The sequence below is a fragment of the Pimephales promelas genome, chromosome 20 (genome assembly GCF_988280905.1).
Source record: "Pimephales promelas chromosome 20, fPimPro1.hap1.1, whole genome shotgun sequence".
NCBI lineage: Eukaryota > Metazoa > Chordata > Actinopteri > Cypriniformes > Leuciscidae > Pimephales > Pimephales promelas.
Window position 1 is genome coordinate 21,712,517 of NC_142788.1, and position 23,524 is coordinate 21,736,040.

General features: G+C 36.7%; 2 protein-coding genes across 3 annotated transcripts; both read right to left on the minus strand.

Moving 5' to 3' along the window:
• Nucleotides 1–202: 202 nt before the first annotated feature.
• On the minus strand, nt 203–11,939 carry acvrl1 (activin A receptor like type 1). Of its 2 annotated transcripts, none has more exons than XM_039651833.2 (11): nt 11,370–11,939; nt 8,533–8,604; nt 8,283–8,336; nt 7,977–8,204; nt 7,033–7,211; nt 6,532–6,631; nt 5,679–5,825; nt 5,319–5,594; nt 4,451–4,648; nt 2,013–2,143; nt 203–1,079 (listed from the first exon to the last, which is right to left on the minus strand). In XM_039651833.2, exons 2-11 carry the CDS (start codon nt 8,600–8,602, stop codon nt 933–935), a joined length of 1,530 nt encoding a protein of 509 aa, XP_039507767.2. In that variant the 5' UTR covers nt 8,603–8,604; nt 11,370–11,939; the 3' UTR covers nt 203–932. The 2 variants fall into 2 exon arrangements, with proteins under 2 accessions (XP_039507767.2, XP_088980824.1); XM_089124698.1 differs by having other exon boundaries at nt 8,283–8,315; nt 11,370–11,937.
• A 2,278-nt stretch (nt 11,940–14,217) lies between these two features.
• Nucleotides 14,218–22,273, minus strand: ankrd33aa (ankyrin repeat domain 33Aa). The gene is made up of 5 exons (XM_039651476.2): nt 21,997–22,273; nt 18,347–18,705; nt 18,113–18,242; nt 17,583–17,723; nt 14,218–16,098 (listed from the first exon to the last, which is right to left on the minus strand). Exons 2-5 carry the CDS (start codon nt 18,623–18,625, stop codon nt 15,299–15,301), a joined length of 1,350 nt encoding a protein of 449 aa, XP_039507410.2. The 5' UTR covers nt 18,626–18,705; nt 21,997–22,273; the 3' UTR covers nt 14,218–15,298.
• Between the last annotated feature and the right edge of the window lie 1,251 nt (nt 22,274–23,524).

Sequence of the window (23,524 nt, forward strand, 5' to 3'; positions counted from 1 at the left end):
CTCAGATCAGTCTATGGGAAAGAGAAATCGGCAAAAAAAAAAAAAAAAAACTAATGTAAGGCTTTCAGGGGAAGGAGAGCAATTAATGATTGCCCTCTAGTGGACAAATTTTTACTACTACACGTTAATGTTCAAAGATCTACTTGTTTGAGATTAAACAATCATTGGTGGACCCTCTAGTACTGTAGAAAAATGTTCAAAGTCTGCTTCAGTATCCTGAAGTTTTATTAATAGTTAAATACTCTTATTTGGAGTGAGAAAAAATAAAGACATTTTGTGCAAAAAACATGTATACACATTTTTGATTATAATTTCTTCAAAAAGCAAATATACTGTACAATTCCTTACATCGTAAAAATGATATGATACAGCTAGAGTAATGTGATTTTTTTTTTTTTTTTTTTTTTACAAAAGTGCACTATACTAATATGTCCTCTGTTTAAATAATTTCTTGGTGCAAGTTTATAAAAAAGATGGACCATTTCAAAGTCTTTCATGTAGACAAGAAACAGATACAAAAAGAATAAGTGCAACAAACAGTCTTGTGCCAACCTCTGTACGTAAGAGTCTTGTTTAAAAAGTTCAGAATTTCAGGAAACACCGCAATTAGGAAGTCCAGAATAACCCACATCCTGACTGTAAAAATCCCTCTCACTATACAGAAAAGAATTTTGTGGGTTTATTAACTCTTTCAGTAATAAATGAGTCACTGTGTTGAAATACAGAGGTCTTAGAAGAGTAGTCAACTGGATATGTTTCAGGAGACTGTGAAGGCCTCGACTTCCCACAGTGAATGTCATGATAAGATAAACCATGTTCAGTGAAGCCTCAAGACAAGAAGCTTGAAAGGCACATTAAAAGAGTTTAGATTATACTCAGATGGATGGACATGCAATGTGGGTCCATTAGAATTGAACTTCAGAAGGTTTATTCTATAAGTCCAGTTTAAGCTTGTCAATGTCGTAGTCATGGTCCTGGTCCAGTTTGGAGAGGGTCTTTCGCACACGCAGAGCAGTGAGTCGAGCTGAAGGGCTTTGGAACCAGCACTCTTTCTTAATCTTCGCAATTGTAGACAGGATCTTGACAGAAAAACATACAGAGAGCGCATTTGTTTAGTCATTTCTGATGTCTCTCTTAGTGTGTAAATATACAGTTCTATGGGTAGACCTATGTTTATGTGAATATAAGTGACTGCGCCTGGAGTTCATTTTCAAAAACAGACACAAAGAAGTGACCAAGATTTCTATAAACTTCCAAAAAACTTCATTTGCAAATCCAAACTCAACAACCTCAGACAACAATGAGATTTTGTGAGAATTCTGTCAATGTCATGCTAGCTTTGAAGTAGGTGTCAAACAATCATATTTGTCCTTCAAAACTGTTTTGCATTCTGCTCTGAACAGATACATTGTAGGAGGGAGTGTGTGTATGTGGCAGACATAAAACAGTCTAATATGGCAAAACAGTTTCAGCAAGATGGACTCATAGGGGTCATTATTTTCAAGTGCAACACTTAAAAATAAAGTTTATTTTATTCGCATATATGGTTCCATTAAGAACCTTTAGCATTCAAGGAACATTGCATAAAATCCCTTTATAGAGGAAAAGCTTCTTTAGATTTAGAAAATGGTTCTTTAAACAACTGTTCACTGAAAGGTTCTTTTGTAGAACCCTTTTGGAACCTTTATTTTTAAGAGCGTAGCAACAAATCTAGCGACTAGCCTGCAAGTCTGCTACTCCTCAACACATGTTACCAAGCTTCTGCAGCTGCTTTTTGCATTAAGCAGCATAAATATAAATTTCCATCCATTTTCTTTTGCAAAGCAAACCTAAAATTAAAGCCTATAAGATATTTTCAGTGACATCATGGACTGATAGAATATTTTGTCCCACACGCACTCCTAACAATTTTCTCCAGATTGCAGCTGTCAAAGCAAATCCTTGTGTAGGTTCTGACTCAAGTAAGTTTAAGTCTTCCAAGTCTGTATCTCTGGTATGTTTGCGTATCTTACCGGATGAGAGTGTAGTCGATTGTGGAGACTGGGCCTGTGCTGGTCAACACACACCACTTTCTTCATCTCCTCGAAACTGGGGTCAGAGGGCACCACGTCAAAGAACGGTGGTCTGTACTCCTCCACAATCCCTGAGGCAACCACAGATTTAAGGGATTTATATGGGAGTTTTTGTCAACATTTGCTGACTACATAGCATTTGAATTTTTACTGATAAAAATGCAGATTTATGCCAAGACTGAAAGTCTGTTCTGACCATATCTATAAAACAGTGGTTTGGGCGTTGAGGGAGGTTGGCAGTACTAATACTTCTGTGGGAGGATTGCAGGAAATTATACAGGGAGCCTAAGAGCATATGGCAGCTGACATTATGGGGGGGGAAAAGCTACAGTGGAATCATCGAACATATTCTATTTTGCATTTTTATAGTTATATACAGTATACACTGATGAGCCAAAACATTATGACAGGTCACAGGTGAATTTTTCATCATTTCCTAACAAGTCCTCATAATAAAGGGTTAGTTCACCCAAAAATTTAAATTCTGTCATCATTTACTCACCTTCGTTTTGTTCCCAACCCGTGGGATTTTTGTTCTTAGAAAGAATGAAGACATTTTTTAAAAAAATCAGATCCAGTTCTGTACTCTGCCTTGCAAAAGTAAAACTAATCCATGTAAATTGAGTGGTTTAGTCCAAATTTTCTGAAGACACACGATCACTTTATATGATTTAACAGATTCAATTTAGGCTTTTATTCACATGAATAAAATTACCTGTTTTCTTTCTGAGCTGTTGCCTGCAAACTACAATGTTTTAAATACTCCCAGATCCACTGCTCGAGGTAAGAGAGTGGCCACGCTCTTTAAGGACATTAATAAATGTAGCTTACTATCAGTGGAGAAATACACAAGTTTTGAATTACAGCTGGTCAACCTGGAACTGACCTACACCGTTCATTGTGCACTACCGCCTCCCCAAATATGATAAGGACTTTATTCAGGATTTCTTTCTTTGATTGTTCCGACCACTGATAATGTTTTAATCATTGTGGACTTTGTCTAAACCACTGGTGAGGCAATTCTCTTTTAACTTAAATGTTTCTTTAGACTATATACAGTGAAATTCATTTATAAATAAAATTATTTTTTATATATATAATTCAGAGCGTAAAAAAAAAAAATTACTATAAAAACTATATACATATCCTAAATTGGATATTAACATCCAATAGAGTAAATCGCTGCAGCAGCTTCAGGTTGGTAGTCCAAGACAGTGTTGTCTATCTGTACTTCCCAACGGAGCCTCCCTTTCGATTTCAAAATGGCGACTGCATGAAATCAGCATATAGGATTGATTTTATTACTGGTTTTTAAAGTCCTTCATAACATGTCCTCAATTGGGGCCCTTCATTTCCCAATCCAAGAAGAATTCAAAACGAGATTGAGCTTTCTCAGTAGTAGTTGCTCCAAAATAATGGAACAGTCAGGACTCAAAGGATCTGCTGCTAACTTCATGGTGCCAGATACCACAGACTTCATGCCTCTGCGGGCCGGCGCAGTTTTGGCAGCACGTGGAGGACCAACAGCATATTAGGCAGGTGGTCATAATGTATTGGTTCATCGGTGTGTGTACTTTATATACGTGACTGTAAAGTAAATTGTAATTTTACAAAAGATTTCTTTTTAAAATGAATTATGTTCGTTTGAACTTTCTATTCATCAAAGAATTCTGAAAAAAAATGCATCATGGTTTACACAAAAAAATTAAGCAGGAAAACTCTTTCAACATTGATAATAATAAGAAATGGTTCTTGAGCACCAAATCACCATATTATAATGATTTCTGAAGAATCATGAGACACTGAAGACTGGTGCCATTAGATCACATTCTGTAATAATTACTACATATAACTTATATATAAATGGTTGATTAAGTGCTTCTTAAAAAGTATGTGTGTGTGTGTGTGTTAAGAGAGAGAGAGAGAGAGAGAGAGAGAGAGAGAGAGAGAGAGAGAGAGAGAGAGAGAGAGAGAAAACCAGCGCATCTGGACTAAATGAGCAGGAGTGCTGAAAGCAGATAAGATTGTTTATAATTATTGGGCCACTAATCGTGGGTGGATAGAGACAGACATTGAGAAAAAAACTGTGGGATCGAGGGAGAAGGGAAGTAAGACAAAAAAACGTATGAGAAAAAATAATAACTATCAGCAGTGTGAAAATCATTGCTTAGTAACAGAAAACCTAAATTTAGATAGAACGCTGAGATCCAGCAATCACAGAACTTTTAATTTAAAGTTGTAATGTGCAATGAAACTTTAACTAATAAATTCTTTCTGTAGTCTCAGCATATCAATGTTTTTGGCATTTTGAAACATATTTAAAAGTCACAAGAGCACAGAATAGCGGTAGTGGCACACAAATAACTATTCCATCTTACCATTTACGATAGTTCGACGAGTTATCTCCCACATGACGAGACCCAGGGCCCAGATGTCAGTTTGTTTATAGGACTCAAACAGATCAACACGAATACTCTCGTCCAAAACCTCCGGTGCCATATAACGCTTGGTGCCCACTCTCGGGTTGTTGCCCACATCCAGATAGTCATTAGACTGAGAGTGAATGACAGCCAAGCCTGAGAGATCACACAGAAGACAATAATGTTTTGAGATCTGAACTTTGAGATCGTGACAACAGAAATTTCACGCTTAAAGGGATACTCCACCGTTTTTTCATATTAAACGATGTTATTCCCTTAACTAAGAAGACGAGTTGATACATACCTCTCTCATCTCAGTGGATGCACTAAATCGCTCGAAACTTTGTTAGCACTTAGCCCAGTTCATTCATTAGGATCCAAACACAGAAGCAACCAAACTCCTCCATGTTTTCCCATTTAAATACAGTTACACGAGTAGTGTTACTCAACCAAGAATGGTGAAACAAAATAAAACGTTGCGCTTTTCTAAGCGTGTATAACTATAATGTATGACGGAATACTATAGCAAGTGCTTGGGAGCACTTCGACTCACTTCGCATATCTATGGACTCGGCACAGTAATTGGATCCTAATGAATGAACTGGGCTAAGCTAAGTGCTAACAAAGTTTCGCCGCAAGACAGAGCGATTCAGTGCACTATGTATCAACTCGTCTTAGTTAAGGGAATAACATCGTTTAATATGAAAAAACGGTGGAGTATCCTTTTAATAAAGTACATGATTTGTCAAAGTAAAAAAAAAAAAGGCTTGGAATGAGATACATTTCCTACTCAGACTCAGACTCAGTCTCAGTCCTACTTTCTCACCCAGGTCTGCAATGCAGCACTGCCCATTTCTCTTCACCAGAATGTTACGGCTCTTGAGGTCTCGATGTGCGATGGCTGGTTTGCCCTGAGTACTGAGGATCTCTGTGTGGAGGTGCACAAGGCCGCTGGCGATGGACAGGCACATGCGCAGACAGCCCTCGGGGTCCAGTGTGCTGTCCTGAAGGAAGTCATAGAGGGAGCCCAACTCATGGAAGTGTGTGACCAGCCACAGCTGAGTGCTGGAGTTTTTAGACGTCATGTCTGATGCTATGAAGCCTGATGGACAGAAGACATTACATCAACTCAGAACGATCCCTTCCCACACAAGAAATGAACAATGCAGTGTGGGTGGAAACCTACCCAAGATGTTTTCATGCCTTAGTTGGACTGTGTTGTAGATTTCAGTCTCTCTAAACCAGGACTGTTCATCACGAGAGGAGAAAATCTTGACAGCCACACTCTCTCCCATCCAGGTGCCTCTCCATACCTCTCCGTAACGCCCTTTACCTGCCAGAAACATTCAGAGGGAAATGATAAACTAAAATGAGATGCATATATTGTTATACTAAGATAAAGCCATGATCGCTGCTCTTTCATTATTTTTCTAAATGTTAAAACAAATTTAATTTAACATACATAAATTAATACAAAGATTACACTTATTTAAATGTAGTTTTATTCATTATTATTATTAGATCCCAATATAAATGTGTACACTTATTACACAGATTTAAATTATATTTTCTTTAATAATAATAATAATAATAATAATAATTACATTTTAAATTAAGTGTAATATATGGGTTCGAATATATTTATTCAATTATGTTAATATTAAAAAACAAATTAAGAGTACATTTAAATCAATATGTGACCACCCTTTCAATCAAACTCAATGTTGTACAGTATGTAGTAAAAGAAAGAAATCTCTTTACAAGAAAAAAAGTATATTACATATATTTTATTTAAATATAATTTATATCTATGGATTAAATTATGCTAATTTTTTTAATTGTGGAAACATTTAAAAACAACTTATACATTTATCGAACTCACAATGCTATACATTATGTAGTAAAAAAAAACATTGTACAAGAAAAAAGGTGTGGAGAAAAACACATCTCCACTTCTTATACTTCATTGCTTCATCCTGCAGTGGTTTCACCCTCCGCCTATGCAGCATTGTGTAATGAGATATGAAAGTTTCACTCACCAACACAATGAGCCAGAGAGATCTGTCGGGCCATGGTCCTTTGCACCAGATAAGGCAGGCCGGTCCCACTGCCAGACGTACAAAACTCATCAAAGATATCCTAAAAAGGAAAATTACACACTTAAATCACTGACCAGCTGAAAAATGACACACACTTACTGTCAAATGATGGGAATTTGAATCACAACCACAGTAGTTGCTCAAGAGACTGAAGGTTTCAGTTGTATGTATAGCCCATTACAAACAAGACTGTGTCTGTATGTAATGAATTGAGGGTAATGGGTTACAGCATGACTACGTACAGTGTACTTACCCAAGAAAGCATTGGTTTTATGAGGTGGGTTAAGTTTACGTTTAGAGTTAGTACCTATAACCCAGTTATTGTAACTGCTATAATAAGTACATAGTATATACATGCGGAACAGGACTGTAAAATAAAATGCTACCAAATAATGAGATCAAACAAAAAGCAGTGAATGTGACCCAGCAGTTGCGTTTTACCCCGTATGTGGGATCCGCTCCGCTGGGGACTTTGAGCATAGAGGTTTCGTGGTCCACCAGGGGGCGTTGCTGTCGTCTTGTACGCAGCCACAACACAAGCCCACAGACTGCCAAGGACATCACCAACAGCACCAACAATGGCACTCCCACCAATAGAACCAATCCGATGGGCTTTTCCACTGGAAACAGAGATAACATCACTGAAAAAAGCAGCTGAAAATGTTTCAATTTCATGTATTCAGTTGTGTATTCAGAAATGCCCAAGTATATTACAAAATGTGCTTCAAAAAGCAAGAAAAATACATTTCAGTTTAAAACATATTACCAAGATATATAAATGAAGATGGAAAAAAATAACTAAAACTCATATAAATCATTAGCAGTATATATATTTTTTGTATATTTTGAAATATACCTGAAAATATATTTTTTTCAATTTGTAAATTGTTTTTAGTTTCTATTTGAGTTTTTAAGTTTTTGAGTATTTAAGGTTTTTTTTCTTCAAGTATGACGTTCCAAGATATCCTTAATGTTTTTTATACACACACAAAAACATAAAAGGAACCATTAAAAACAAGACATATATCATGGAAACAATACCAATAAAAGAACCAAGGTCTATAAGATATATATTTACAAGGTTAAACATTGAAAGCAATCTTGTGAATTTTCACAAAACATTTCAAATAAATAATGCCCATCAAAGACAAAACATAGTGGTATTTACAGTAGTGGTATTTTACCCCCAAAATTTTAACACACGTTTAAAAACCTAAGAAAGTTCAAACCTGTGAAACACCAATGCAACACTAGAAGGCAGCAGAGAATAAACTTCTACCAAGGCAAACAACTCTTTGATTTTAGCACTGAATATCTGAATTAACAACTCTAAAATGAGTAACTGTTTTCTGAGCTAAATAGGTGTTTTTAAAGAAATGACTGACCTGTTGTTGCAGGCACACTGAGGTTTGCATTGCACCAATGTGTGTGGCAGCATTTGGTATACAGTTGAGGAACAGCAGGCACGTGGCACTGCTCTTTGGTGGGAAAACAGCCCCGTACTATCCGCTCATGGACCGAAGTGTAGAAGCAAATCCGGCCCCAGCAGATGTTGTTCTCACAGGAGTATGTGTTCTCACATGCGCACTGTAAAACGTCCTCCTTGCCATTATCTAAGCACGTAAAAAATGCAATGTGACTAATATTACACTATCTCAGTTTATATACTGTATATATGATGGATAACTCACGATTCTCTGGGGGAGAGTCCACCACCACATCATCTGAAAAAAAGAAATGTGTTTCTTTGCGAATGAGAAAATATGTCAGACACAGAGTAGGAAGATATACTTCCTCTGGCTTATTGTCTGCACAGGAAGCAACACTCTACATCACCCAGCTGGTTTCCATGCAACACTATGCATATGCACACATAAAGGCATATGCACACATAAACACTAGGCATATGCACACATAAACACTCTTATTGTGTAACCTCACCTGCGAGAGTTGTGTAGCTCCCTGAATACACCAAAACAAACAATGCTGCGAGCATCTCAGAAGCCTTCATGTCTAAGAATGATAGGAAAGGGATAGAGGATGAGCCTTAGAAGGGAGCACTTTGACACAAACAACACTTCCAGCTCCTTCCATTTAATCGTATGCACATATCCCATGCTCCCTTGCATCATCCTTCACTGATCTGGCATTTGCAAGGCACTGCTCCATGCGTGAATAATATAATGGCACAATCATAGTGTTGGAATCTCTTAATGGAAAAAGCTCAATAACCCCTGTCCCACGCCAAAGGAAGTCATGAGTTAAAGAACTACAGATGGAGAGGGTCCAGTCAGTCTGTCTGTGTTGCAATTATAGTGAGGGTGGGTGGGAGAGGACTTTAGTGGAGGCCTCGTTCTCCTCCTCGCAGACACTCTGGCTGCTGCACACGCAGAGTAAATATTGATGGCTATACTTCCTGCCATTCAGAGGCCGCACCCGGCTAGCCGTCCAGAGACTCCGGATTACTTGTTCCTCAAGGTCTGGAAGTCGACTGGTCACGCAAGCTAAATGGCTGGGTGAAAACGTATTATATGAAGATGATGGAAAACCTGCATGCTGAAGTGTTGGCCTGTTCTCCAGGCTGTTTTCAACAAGCAATAGGTGAAAGTGTCTATAACTGTCCAAATTCGTTTTAGGGCACTGCATAACAGTAGCACGCTGAAAACAACAGACTATTTTTGTGTTGCCTCCCTCAACACTGTAATTACTCTACACTTATGTGACGTCATGGAAAAACAGAATCAGCCATGATGTTTGAGAGCCAGGGTTGATGTGTATCTTTGTCCAGATAAATATGCTTTGGGCAATATGTCTTTATGAGAGGTTTCCGAATGCAGATTTGTGTATGTTGTAATCTATATAATCTGTATTTGTTATTATCTGCGTATTTGTTGTTATCTGCGTATCTGCATATAAATTATCGTCATTTTTGGGATGGCATCTTCTTGGCATCTATCAAATCTGTGGAGTCTTTTAAATTCTCCATTTAATCCCATCAATGTAAGCGCAGGTAATTCAGTGTAAACAGCTTCACGTACGTTTAGTGAACAGAACATGGCTAATTGCTGGGCTCTCTGGGCCACATTAACACGGAAAACAACCCCACCCATCTCTGGGTATTCTGATCTTTATTTCCAAACTGCCAGGATGTTTTTCAAATAAGATAGTGGCCGTCTTGAATCAAAGCCTTAAGTGAACATGATGAAATGCGATTCCTGTTTCGATGACCTGCTTGTCAGCATTCTCTCTGAGAGTAGTCAAAAGGAACTAACAGTGAACTGTCTTATTCTCCTTCCACTTTTCTCAGAACTTTAAAATAGAATAAACTCCTTTGCTGCTTTGTTTCGACATTCATATTTACATTGAATTATGTTACAGTTATTTCTTACTAAAGTGGCTTTAGTGTGAATATAGATCACGCTTTTTAATTTTAATATTTAGATTGATTTTTTTAGGAATGCATAAGTGATAGTGAAAGTTTTAATTTCTTTTCACATTTAATCAACTTTTGCCTTCACATTTGAGTTCTGTGATGATGGCAAATGAATTATAAAAGTTAAAAATATTCCATTTGGTATATAAAAAAAAGATAAAAGTAATATAATCCATGAAAATATTATTAAAAAATGAGCAAAATTCAGTTTAAAATAGGGCTGTCAAACGATTAATTGCATCCAAAATAAAAGTTTGTGTTTACATATATATGTGGGTGCACTGTGTACAATTATTTTATATATATAAATACACACACATGCTTGTATTTAAGAAATATTTTCATGTATATACTGTATATGGATGTATATATAATTTATATTATATATAAATATAAATATTTTATATATAAATAATATTTTTTTGCACCCACATATATTACGTAAACACAAACTTTTATTTTGGATGTGATTAATCGCGATTAATCGTTTGACAGCCCTAGTTTAAAATGGTTTAGCATGTTACTCTGCAGGACATGCCAACTTCCCAAATTTATTTCATACATATTGTTATCCTGAAGAAATAAATTAAGAGTCTGAGTCAGGATTTTGAAATAGTTCATGGTAAATTCAGCATAGCATGTGCTATCTCTGGCTCCATCTTGCAGCTGTAAGAACTTGCCTGTTTTGATTGCAGTTAAAAGAACTGGTACGCATCAGTGTATTTGTAAGCGCCAGCATTTCACAGTAACAGAGATAAATGAACTGAACTCATGGTTCATGCTAACTAGATATGGGTCATGTCATTGACTGCAATGGATTCTCATAAGAATGGCGTGCAAAGATGCCAGAACATAATGTTGGTATTTGGTTAATTCAAATACTCTAATAAAATATCTGATATAGCCTATGCAGCCAAATCTTTGTAGTTGACAAAATGTAGTATGAAAGCATCATCCACATGTCTCATGACCTTAGATATTGCATCATCATCATCATCATTCATTATTGTGTATGTACAAGGTGTATATAGCCTATAGCCTACACACACCACATGTGAAGACCAAATACCTCAAAAATTTTAAAAGCAAGAAAGAGTGACAAATAAAGCCAAAGTTTTTTTTCTGCACGTTGTGATTCTCTTTTTCTTAATACTGCTGCAGTTCTGCTCCTTCACAATGGAAAAGCTAAGATGACCCTTTAATTCAAACCGTTATCAACATATTTCTCTAAATGGTATTCATATTCATTAAACATGGCTATAGTCATGCATTACCCCACATTCACCGTAAGAGCAATTACAGAGAAAGATTTAAACGAGATTAAAAAACATAATGGGTTAATTACCTGATTTTCGTCTTGCGCACACTCACGAATCAATCTTATCAAACTTCATCTGTTTAAGAAACTCGTCTCTCATTTCTTTAAAACATAAAACTGTTGTGTGAAAGCGACGAATATATTGAAATCAGAGGCGCAGGTCATATCCAGATGTGCTGGAGCCTAACTTTTGCCACAACCTGACATTCTCGGAGTTTACTCTAAAGTTAAACTCTTTCGAGTTCAGTTTTCATTCACTCACAATCCGATCGGTCTTATTTCCTCGAGCGAAATATTGCATAGATCGCCGTAACTGCGCAGAACATACCGAGCTGTGGCGTACAGTAGGCTTTATCTCCAGTCAAATCTCGAGCTGATAAAAAGAAAAAGAGAAACAGTCTTCTTCCGCTTGGAAATAAACATTCCCAGATCGACTCCCGACGACTCCATCTCGATAAGTGTAGCCTAAAGCAAACTTTGAGCAATGTTTCTTATTTAGGGGTTAGATTACAGATTTTTAAAATATCTGTCCCACCCCTCATTGTCTAAGCCGGGGTTCACTAGGAATGTGCTCTCATAGCTGTTTTCCTGTTGCTGCAAGACCTTTCATTTTGTCCACGTCTGTTTTTTCTTCTTCATAGCTGGTTGCTTATGACTAGAACTTCATAGAGGATTCGTGTACCTTCTGAACTAGTCACATCACAAATGTGACCTCCATTAAATTGTACTTTTTACTTTAAAATGAACAACGTATTGAATATATTTAAAATAAGTTGATTAAAATAAAATATTTGTCATTAAATTATATGGTCATGTTTTTTTGGGCAGTCTTGGCCTGGACTTGCTCTTGCCATTGATTATGCCGCACTTGACTGCAACTCAGTTTACACATACTGTAGAAATGGATTAATTTACACTATCAATTTTGTTTTGTTTTTGAAATAAGTCTCTTATTCTAATGGGCTGCATTTATTTGATCAAAAATACAATAAAAAAAGATATATTGTGTAATGTTATTATCATTTCTTATTATTATCAATGTTAAAAACATGAGGACAATATAGTTTATTTAAAACATAGCCTATACATGAAAATGTGTAATAAATTCACATAAGGACCAGAAGGTGAGCAAAAGATTCATGGGGCCATGAATGGCTTTTAAGGAGATTGGACACAGTTGGTTTATTTGATGGGACACTGCTGAAGGCAGGACAGCCTGAGGTTATGGTGACATCTCCCACTTGAAGCCTTCCATATGGACCAAACACAAATCCAAGACAGTTCTCAAAGATAAGATGAGAAACACAAATTTCATCTTTCATTCATTACAACTTAATCAAGAAATAAGTTAGAATAATGTTAACTTTGACTACATCAGTTGTATAAGACGAGAAAATGTTCATGCAGTTTTTTTCCTTCAGAGACTTTCTCAATCTGTTTTCTTGGCTGGTGTTTTTGGACACAGCTGGCACTCCTCAGATCTGAGAGGAGACTCAGGAGAACTGTTATTTGAAGAGGATTCATGTAGGCTATTTATTTTCCCTGTTCCCATGATATGTGTGATTTCTGAGGTCTGTTATTTCTCAGACTTTTATTAACGGCAACTGTTTTTCCATGATTGATGAGCAATTAATTTGATCAGAGGACTTTTTTTTAAATCTAAATGAACCTGGTCCAGAACTATTGATTCTACAACAATTGACAACTAGGATTCATTAAAAACAGGTCTGAAATGTGTGATGCATTGTTTGAAAAATGTTACTAGCTTAATTCACATTAAATTAAATAGAGCATCAAACACAAATAAGATTATTTTTCACTTTAAACATATTAAGGGATTAGTTCACTTTAAAAAAAAAAAAAAAAAACATTTGCTGATAATTTACTATGTCATCCAAGATGTCCATGTCTTTCTTTCATCATTTGAAAAGAATTTAATGTTTTTGATGAAAACATTACAGGATTTTTCTCCATATGCTAATAGACTTCAATGGACCCCAACCGTTTCAAGGTCCAAATGACAGTTCAGTGACAAAGGGCTTTAAACGACACCAAACGACGAATAAGGGTCTTATCTAGCGAAACGATCGTCGTTTCAAAAGTAAAGCACAAATGCTCCCCTTGCTCTGTTCTTTGATGCGCATTATCCTGTTTGAATCCGTTCATCTCAATGAACAAATCTTTTTCGAGTCATTTGGTTCGTTGAATGCTATGGTTGAATGAACAAAATGACTCGAAAAAAGATTTGTTCATTTTGATAAACGAGTTCGAACAGGAGAGACGCGAACGTGCATCACAGAACAGAGCAAGCCAAAGCGACCATTTGTGCTTATAAAAATGAAACCTTTTTATTTATTTTTTAAATGACCCATCGTTTTGCTAGATAAGACCCATATTCATCGTCTGGTGTCGTTTAAAGCCCTTTGAAGCGGCAATGAAACTGTCATTTGGACCTTGAATCGGTTGTGATCCATTGAAGTCCATTATATGGAGAGAAATTCTATAATGTTTTTATCAAAAACCTTAATTTCTTTTCGACTGAAGAAAGAACGACATGGACATCTTGGATGACATGGGGGTGAGTAAATTAAGTTAAGCAAAAGTTTTTTTTTTTTAAAGTGAACTAATCATTTAAATACCAAATTGTCGCGGTTCAGATAATGAACCGGATATAATACCAAGTAAAAAACAAGTAAATGTCTCAAAATAATATTTCGCCCAGGCTATATATTTTGGTTTGCCTTTACCTCACTTCACGCCAAGTCAAAGATCTCATCAGTTACGTAAGGATGCCGCAAAGAGTGGCTTTAATTAAGTCCACTTGTCCTCCTTTGTGTTTTGACCTTAGCTGCTCCAATTAGCTTTGCCTTATGCTCAGTGAGTGATTGGTTTAAAACCTCTACTGATAACATGGAACTAAATAAGTGTAAAGATGTGTTACAAATAGATGTGTTTAAACTTGATGGAATTAGACCTTTCATAAAATAATGTTTTCAATTTATATGCAACTAAAATATCACAAGTCAAAACAAACATAAACAAATATTGCCAGGTGCAATGTACAGTACAAATTCCATCTTGCAGTCTGAAGGATTTTCATGCACAGACCAATAAAAACAATAAATAAATGCAGGGTGTTGCACAGATTTAGCTTTTCATGGGGTCAGTTTAGTGCCTGCTTTTATAAAGTACACAATAAGTGCTTTCCCTGAGACACAAAAAGATAATGTAATGATGAACAAATCCATAAAAAATCATTTCAAACAAGCAAAGAGGAATGATAAATGTTGTGTCCTTTTGTCTGTATGATAAAAGACTTAAACTATTAAAGTGCAAAGTAAACATAGTCAAACTGCTATGATGTGACTTTTAAAGTCACCTGTAGAATATTGGAGTCCAATATGAATAAATAAAATAACAGTCAAGAGACAAATACTCTACCGTTCAAAAAGAATATTTTACAATATATTAACACAGAAAACAGTTCATTATTATTTTAGAATATTTCAGTTTTTTTTTACTGTGGATCAAATACATGCAGCCTTGGTGAACAAAATGTTACTAACCCCAAACTTTTAAACAGTAGCTTTTAAATTCTTTAAAATCATCTATTAAAATCATGCAATAGCAATAGAGTATTGCAATAGAGTAGAATGGGCTTAGAGAAGAAGACCAGAATACATAAGAAATGCAACAAAGAGGTCAAAATGTTAAAAATGGATGTTAATATTATAGGCCTAGTTGTTGGAGAGGTATTAATCATATTGAGGTTACATAGATGAATCAAATGTCTTTAGACTCCATTGCGCTGCCATACATCCATTTAAAACATGGGAATAATATCCATCCATAGAAACATGATCCATTTCCCTTTGACCTCTTATTAGCTGGTTTGACAGATCTAGAACAATGGCAGACAAATCTGAGAGCATCATGGAAATCTGTTGGCAGTTTACTCATTTTTTTACTTTTTTCTTGGCTTCTTTATCCGCTTTCTCCTGTTCTAATTTTTTCTTCTCTTTTTTCTTCTCCTCTTTAGCTTCCTTGTACTTCCATATCGGTGGCTCTAAGTAACCTTTGTTTCGCTTCTTCTTCTTCTCCTTTTTGGGTGTTGGCTCTCCAGACTTGGTCACTTGAATTTGGGGGATGCAGCCGGAGGGGAACACGCTATTGCGGCGGGCCATGCTGCGCGGGACGAACTTGCGGACGCCATTGGAGGCCATTGAGAGCACGCTGCCTCTCCGTTCGGTGTCGGAACAGCATGAGACCAGCGAGGCAGAGGTAGACGGGACAGAGTGGGAGCCGCTGCTGTGCTGTAACGTGTGTTCCTCAAGCTTTTTGCCCTTGTGCATCTCCATCAGTTCAGGGACAGCCAGGCGTCTCTTGCCGACCTCCGGCGGGCTCGAGGGACACAATGGGCGGCATCCGGTGACCACCAAGGGACTGTGGAGGCTTGTGGTCATACGCACCATATGGTCCATGATGCCATTGTCCTGGGGGTCATGTGGAAAACTGAAAGTGAACGTGGACTTCAGGCAATGGGCGACCTTCTGTCCTTTGCTTTTTGTGGCTGTGGCCTTGGCCACTAGCTCCTTCAGGTCAGGCCACTCTGGGACATATTTTTCACAGAATTGTTCAGCCTGAGGTCTGTCGTTCAGTCGTCTAAGCTTGCATAATGTGTCAAAGCGACCTGTCTTCACAGCCCATTCTCGTATATTCTTCCCCCTTGTGGCGTCCAAAACGTTTATGTCGGCCCCTAGCAAAAGACAGACATGTAGGAGATGTAAACCATGATGATATTACAAATTTTCCTCAATGCTTAGACACTGAAATGCATTATTTTAGCCAAATATCCAAAAGCATAAAAAAAAATATTACAGCACAGCACAGCATTTTACAGCACAGATTCTCATGCACAAATCAAGTATATTTCGATTTTTTTTTTGTGATTAGGTATTACATGCAAATTAACGATTAATAGGAAAAAAACTAAATAGGATTCGTTAAAAATTGCAGTTTTTTAATCTGCAGACTACAGTATAATTATGTTGCTCATTTGGTTTAAAAAAAAAAAACTAAGAAAATTTAGTCTAAGTTTAGTCTGTGTTTTAATGTTTGAAGGTAGTACAAATTAAGCTGAGTTTAATCTGTGGCTATAGTTGCTCTGGTAAGAAATGCACAATGTGGAAACAGTGTATTGATTGTTGACTAGAAAAATATTAGCAGTTGGTGTTACCCCACCGAGTGGCAACTTTGGGTATAACATCAATATCTTGTCTTGATTAACTTTGCTTTTGCATTTTTTGAAATATTATTTTGATTATCTGAAACAATCAGATGAATCATCTTAATTGTGAAAGAAAAGTCACATTTAACAATGCAATACAATTAAATGACCAAAACAGGCAATAACATTTCTTATTTCAAAGATTGTTAAATTGATTGTATTTAGATGAAAAAGATACTGACTTTTTGACAGTTGAGTACGTGCAATTTAGGTGTCTAAAATTGTAACTGGTCTAAATAATCACTGTTAAGTTCACACATGGCTAATCCGTTACTCGCATCAGGGCTAATAATCCAAGGGATCAGAAAAGAAAATGTCCTTAGGTTTGTCTTTTAAACCTGCTCAAGTTTACGTCATATGTCACCAAATCACTGTGCTTTTTTATTATCTACTTCACCTTATCATTTTCTGTAGGCACACTTCTAACTACTATGTATTATACGCCTGTGGCATTTTGACTACATAGCATTCTGGTTAGTGTTTACAGCTGGCTCCAAAAGTCACATTATAAGTCAAGTTCAAATTTTTGAAACTTAAAAATGTCCAGTACCAGAAATTTCTAATTATTTTTTACATTTTCACTGCTCTTATTATGATGATAATATTATTTAAAATACAAAAACAAATTGCAAAACCGCAGCATTTGGTTTCAGACTTTTGTAACTTACCACATTTTGATGTGTAAATGTATCATTCTCTTATAAAAAACTGTTTATAAAGTATAACATACACAAAGTATAACATACAGTACAACCATTACATATATGACACCAGTATACGACTAAACCTATTTTTATAGATTGTGCTCTTCTTTGGGGATGTTCTGGGATGAAACAGAAACAGCATCCCATGGTTTCCAACATTATGCAACCATTCACATCACGTCATCCAAACTGCCCAAAGAAAGCTTGTAGGAACCTGGTCAGTTTGTAAACTATCCTAAAATAACGTACCAGCCATGATCAGTGATGCCACACAGTCATTGCTGCCCTGCATGACAGCCTTGAGGAGTGCGGTGAACCCTCGGTTGTCCCGGATATCCATGTCCACCCCAGAGAAGTAATTTAAGATGTAGGTGAGGATGGATACAAAACCTGCAATATTTATAGATTTAATAAATAAGTTTAGTGTAGAAACGATTTACATTTAGAAATTGCTAGTAAATTGCAAAAATAATTAGAAAGGGAGATTGAGAATGTTCCAATTTAATAATTTTACAGAACGTTTCAGAATGTTCAGAAAGCATTCATAAGTGACAAATATAACATTTAAAAAACAAAGATGAACGTTCAACTAAACGTATTAGGAAAACACATTTCTATGAAATATGTTTTTGTGCTGATGTTTTCGTGCAGAACTTTGACAGAATGTTCTGGTGGCGTTTGAGAACTGTGAGAACACCTTATCAGAAAGTTCTGAGAACGTTTCTCGTTAACTGGGTCATATTTTTTTTTTCAGTTTAATGTGTTATTAAAGATCATACCAGCCTGTGCAGCGATCATGAGTGCAGTGTTGCCATCATTATCCTGATGATTGATATCCAGAAATGGGCACTGGTTGAGTCCATACACAATATCCAGAAAGCCTTTTGAGACGGCCAACATCAGCCCGTTCTATCAGAAAACAAGAAGAGGATTTGTCAGTAAACCATCTCTTCTGCTAAATTTCTGCTATGCGAATGATGTTTTATGAGTAATAAGGTTATCCCACTCCCTACCCTGCCGTTTATGTCTAGTTCCATGACTTCATCTCTTGTAACACCCCTCTCCAAAACCCTGCGTAGGGCTGCCGCATTGTTCTTGGCACAGGCTAGGTACAGGGTGTTGGCCGGGCCTCCACTGGCATCTTCCCGCTCATAGTTAGGAAGCACGGAGTCATCTGACAGCACACTCCCAGAATCTGAATCATTCTCTGAAACGGACAACTCAGAGGCATCCTCATCTGGACCAGAGCCCAGATTTGGATCTTCCTGCACCGTGACTTTAACCTCAGCCATCTGGCCAGCACGAGCCAGGACTCACACGCTTAGCAGGCACTTCATCATCATCTGTGTCCTCGCTGCTCCCTCCCTGGAATCTAGGGTGCAAAGACATAGATAAAGTTTAAGATGAATCCCCAACACACCACGTACATATATGAGCTCTTTTTTTTCCCTTTTATGACAAGTTTACTTTATATAGCCAAGTGCCATATTAGGAAATGATAAAACAAAGAAAAACGGGCCTGATATCTTAAAATGACTTCTAATTTAGTTGAGGAGAAACAATCAGTATCAAAATGAGTATTTTTGTCACACCATTAAAAGTATCTAAACATCCTGAGAACAATTTAAATTTATTTGAAAAGCAAAAAGATGTGAATCCTTCTATTAGAGAATATATCTTGAATTAAGTTTATACTTGCCGATTTTTCTTTTCTAGTTTTAAAGGGTTAGTTCACCCAAAAATGTAAATTCTGTCAGTAATTACTCACCCTCGTGTTGATCCAAAGACTTTCGTTCATCTTCGGGACACAAATTAAGATATTTTTGAGAGCCTACGTTCTGACGTACAACGCAGAAGTGTTGCGCTGTTACATTATGTGAACTCACTATTTTATGGAGGGGTGAGACAGCTCTCAGATTTAATCAAAAATATCTTAATTTGTGTTTCGAAGATGAACGAAAGTCTTACGGGGTTGGAAAAACATGAGGGTGAGTAATTACTGATTCAACTGACTCTTTAAGCATTAATTTAAATAATGACCATCAATCTTTCTTCCAAAACGTGTTCACTGATTCACTATTGTAAGCCAATTGTAAGTGTTTATATTTTAGAAATGACGGGATGGTTTTTGCGTACAAATAGGCCACTCGTTCGTGATTGTCTGGTCTGTAAAAAGAAAATAATTTTTGCTGCTACTTTGTGGGATTGACATATGTCGTCACATTGAGTGAGGATTGAAAGGTTGACATGACAGAGCACGCCAAATCTTGATCTTTTATTTGCCTATTCAACAGGTGAACCGAAGCACAACCAAAACAATATTCTTCCACAAAATGTATGCCATGGAGGTTTTTTTTTAACCGCTAGAGTTACATAGTGTACTTTTAACTAATTGTAACATGTTTTATGCTCTAAGTAAGGGGGTTGGGGGTCTTGGGGGTAAGAGCTATGTCTAGGATGAGGCTTTTTATTACAGAAGAACATAGTTAGAAGGCGGAACTTATGAAGCAAAACATTTAAGCAACATGATGAATGTGAATGAGAAGGAACCTTTGAACTTTTGTTCAGGCTTTCTGAAAATATTCAAAGGAATGTTGAAAACAAGGTCAGTAAGTGTACGCCAAACTAAACTGCAAAATGAGGAACCATTTCACAAGTCAAGCATACACGTTGATATTCTCTGTCTTGAATTTCTAATATTGTTGCCATTCTCTGAATGGTTTGGACAGAGAGTATTGTGCTAATCGCTCAGGAGAACAAAATCAGTTAGTCAAACGTCCACCTCATGAGTAATTTGTCTGCTTATATATGATACTTTTGATTAATCAAAATGATAAGATCATTCCCACTTTCAAACCTCCAGGAGCAAGCCATAGAGAACTTCACCTCAGATTACAAATCTCTGATAAAAGCATTTTCTATGGTTACGTTTCTCCCCCTTTTCTATAAAAATTTAAGCTACATGCAGCATTGCTCATTTTTATTTTTGAATCTTTAATAAAAAATAAAAAAAAACAAAAAAACATATTTGCTCTCACAGTGCTTTCCCAGCTATATTTAGCCATTGTTACTGGTAGCACAGCAGCCAGTGCAGACTGACATACATTGCTTGTGTGTGTGTGTGTGTGTGTGTGTGTGTGTGTGTGTGTGTGTGTGTATGAGAGAGAGAGACAGAAGGGGTTAGTGAGGATGGGAAAACATTCCCTGTTAGTGCCACATAAACAGTCTGTCCTATGAGATCCACAACACTGTCCACATGCTGGTTTAACTCTTCAGACCATACAGTTACAACAACACTGTCCCACAGTCAGCCCAAACACAATAGTGCATAATACCAGTCAAGCTTCATATTTGCATTTGTTTAATGATTTACATATACTCTGTTTTAGTTTTACTTCTGTTCATTTTTTGGTTTCAATGGTGTTGTGATGTGATAATAATGACAACTTTCTAAATGTTTGGCATGGTTATGGTTATACTGTAACAATGTTGATATTGCCTAGATCTGTGATGCTGCTGCTGCTGCTGTTATTGCTGCTGCAGAGCAAGTACGAGACTCGCTACTGCCAAATACATACACAACACACTGCTGTAAGCAAGCACCGTAAGACATGCTGCTGCTGTACATTTTAGCATACATGAAATTGAATTACCCATAGCAGATCTACACAGGTGGAACTGGGGAAGATGGGGGGTTTCTGAACGTGTGCTCCAACCAGTGTTGCCAACTCTCACAAGACAAATAAGAAACTGCAACTTCAAAAACAAGCCCAAAACAAGCCAAATATTAATGTATTATTTATTATCATCAATATTATTTTGGCTACTAGCTGTGAGCAGAGGGTCAATCAATGTATTGGAAAATACAGTGACCATAAATGAAAAGAAACAAAGTTGTTTGTCAGATATTCCTAACAAGCAACCATATTTTTTTTTGTGGCCAGTGATTTTTTTTTAACTCGACTTACCGGAAAAAAAGCCCAAAGTTGCATAAAATGTTGACAGTGGTGTAAAACTAACCCTCTCTTTTACTTTTAAAAATATTTTGAAAATATTTCCTGTTAGGGTCCTAGCAAAAAATTAAGGATCCCCAAGAGATTGTCCAATTAGAAATATGTTGTGAGTGATTTCACAGGACTCAATAATCGGTTACAAAATCGAATGTAGACTTTTCTAATTTTTGGGGGGCAATATGTAAATTCATGACCAATTTTTGAAAGCAGAATCCCAAATATATAATGCATTATTTTAAATAAAATTATATTTCTATTTCACATTGCTCATATTTACACATTTTTGTGTTCATGATGTGAACACTTGCATCACATTTTCAACTTGACTTATATACATTTTGAAATCTAAACATTAGAAGATCATTTTGTTTTACAGACAAAATGTTCAAATGATAAAAATTGTCTTTTTTGTTCAAGGACAATAAAACTAAATGTCACGTTAACTGTCGATATATGTATATACTTGTGCAGTAATGTAACCTGTTTTAGTATAATTTTGGAGAAAAAAACAAATAATATGCTAGCAACTTGTTTACACACACACTTATCAATTGGTACTTTATGTGCTCTTTCAGCAATTCTGCTGATTTCCCCAACCTTTCCAAAATCTATTTGCACCAAATCAATAAAACACATCCTTTGTATCTCACCATTAAAAGTGCTCAGAAGAAGGTTTAATGTAGTCCACGTCTCATTGGATTATCAGATCATTGCTCTTGCTGTGTCTGTGTAGTCCTCCCAGTATGGATTCTCACTGGAGACTGCGTGATCCCGCCGGACAGAGCCGTGGTCCTGCCTGTCCCCTCCTCCCAGCCCTCCGATACTGCTTGGCCTCCGATCACTGAGGAATCCTTCTAAATCTTGACACAGGTGCTCTGTTAAGACAGGCATGTCCACTCATCCTGATTACAGGAGATTTGTGGATTAACATTAAGAAATGGCAGCTGCCAGTGAGACTGTGGTCAGAGTTGGCATGTTTCATATTAAAATAATGTTACACTTATAAAAACCATATAACAGTAAACCTTACAGATCATGTGTGTGCGGGGAATTGTATAATGAACTTTGCTGCAATTAAAATCACACTGCCACTGGTTTTCTCTTCTGGCAGGTTGAGTTGGATTGCTCGCCTGCTTGCGCCAAGTCTCCTAAACACCCATGTCATGCCCTGAAATAGCTATGGATCAGAATATGGTAGAGTTTAGCCAATTAAAACGCGCTTAAGCATATCACACAAGCCCTGGAAACACCTCGTGGCACATCTTACAGCCAGGCGTCACTCATCTGGCAGCATGCAGTCATGTGAAAAACCAGAGAAGGAATGAAACTGAAACTTACCAACTGTGATTAATCTGCACCATCTGTGGCTCCAATACCATAATAATTTCTTGGCCGACCAGCGAAGACACCTGGGTTTTTTTAGGCCTCGTGAATCTGTAACTAATTGTAACTAAGTGAAAATCTAGGCTAATCATTTTCATGCATGTCATCATGACATCTGTAATTATTAGTGCATTCAAGTTTTCCAAAGAAGTTCATATTTAAAATGACCTGAAACTCAAAATCATGAATTTGTGGTGGTGTTCTTGTGCATTCATCTCATAAAGCTACCATCTTCCCGACATGATTTGAATGCACAATTGTAATTCACTTTCTGTTATTGCAAGTTTTGGAGAACTCAAAACTCTAAATTATGATGCACTCAAAACAATGGGTCTCATTCACATACACATTTGTGCGTGTGAATGAGGCCCAAAGTGATTTGAGTTCACTTCTCTGATAGTTTATCATATTCAGAAACTCGAACACGTATGCATCATGGCATTGTGAACAACCACAAAAGACTCAGTACAAGATTTCAAATTCAATTAAGTTTATCCAGCAAAATGAGCTGACACATTTGTTGGTTAGCCACAAAATACATTACATACATGCATATACATTTTGGCCCATTTCATCAGGGCCTTGGAATGAAATATCTAAACAAAACAAACATGATTGACTGGTGTATTCCAGATGGGAACAATACAGTTTTTGTGAAATTCATGGTTTCTCTATTTATAGTAGCCTGGTTGCAACTGATCATCGAAAAATTATTTTAATATCTGTAGTCAGAAACATGGAATTCATTGTGATGGAGAGGGAGGCCAAAATCTCTCTCTCACACACACACACACA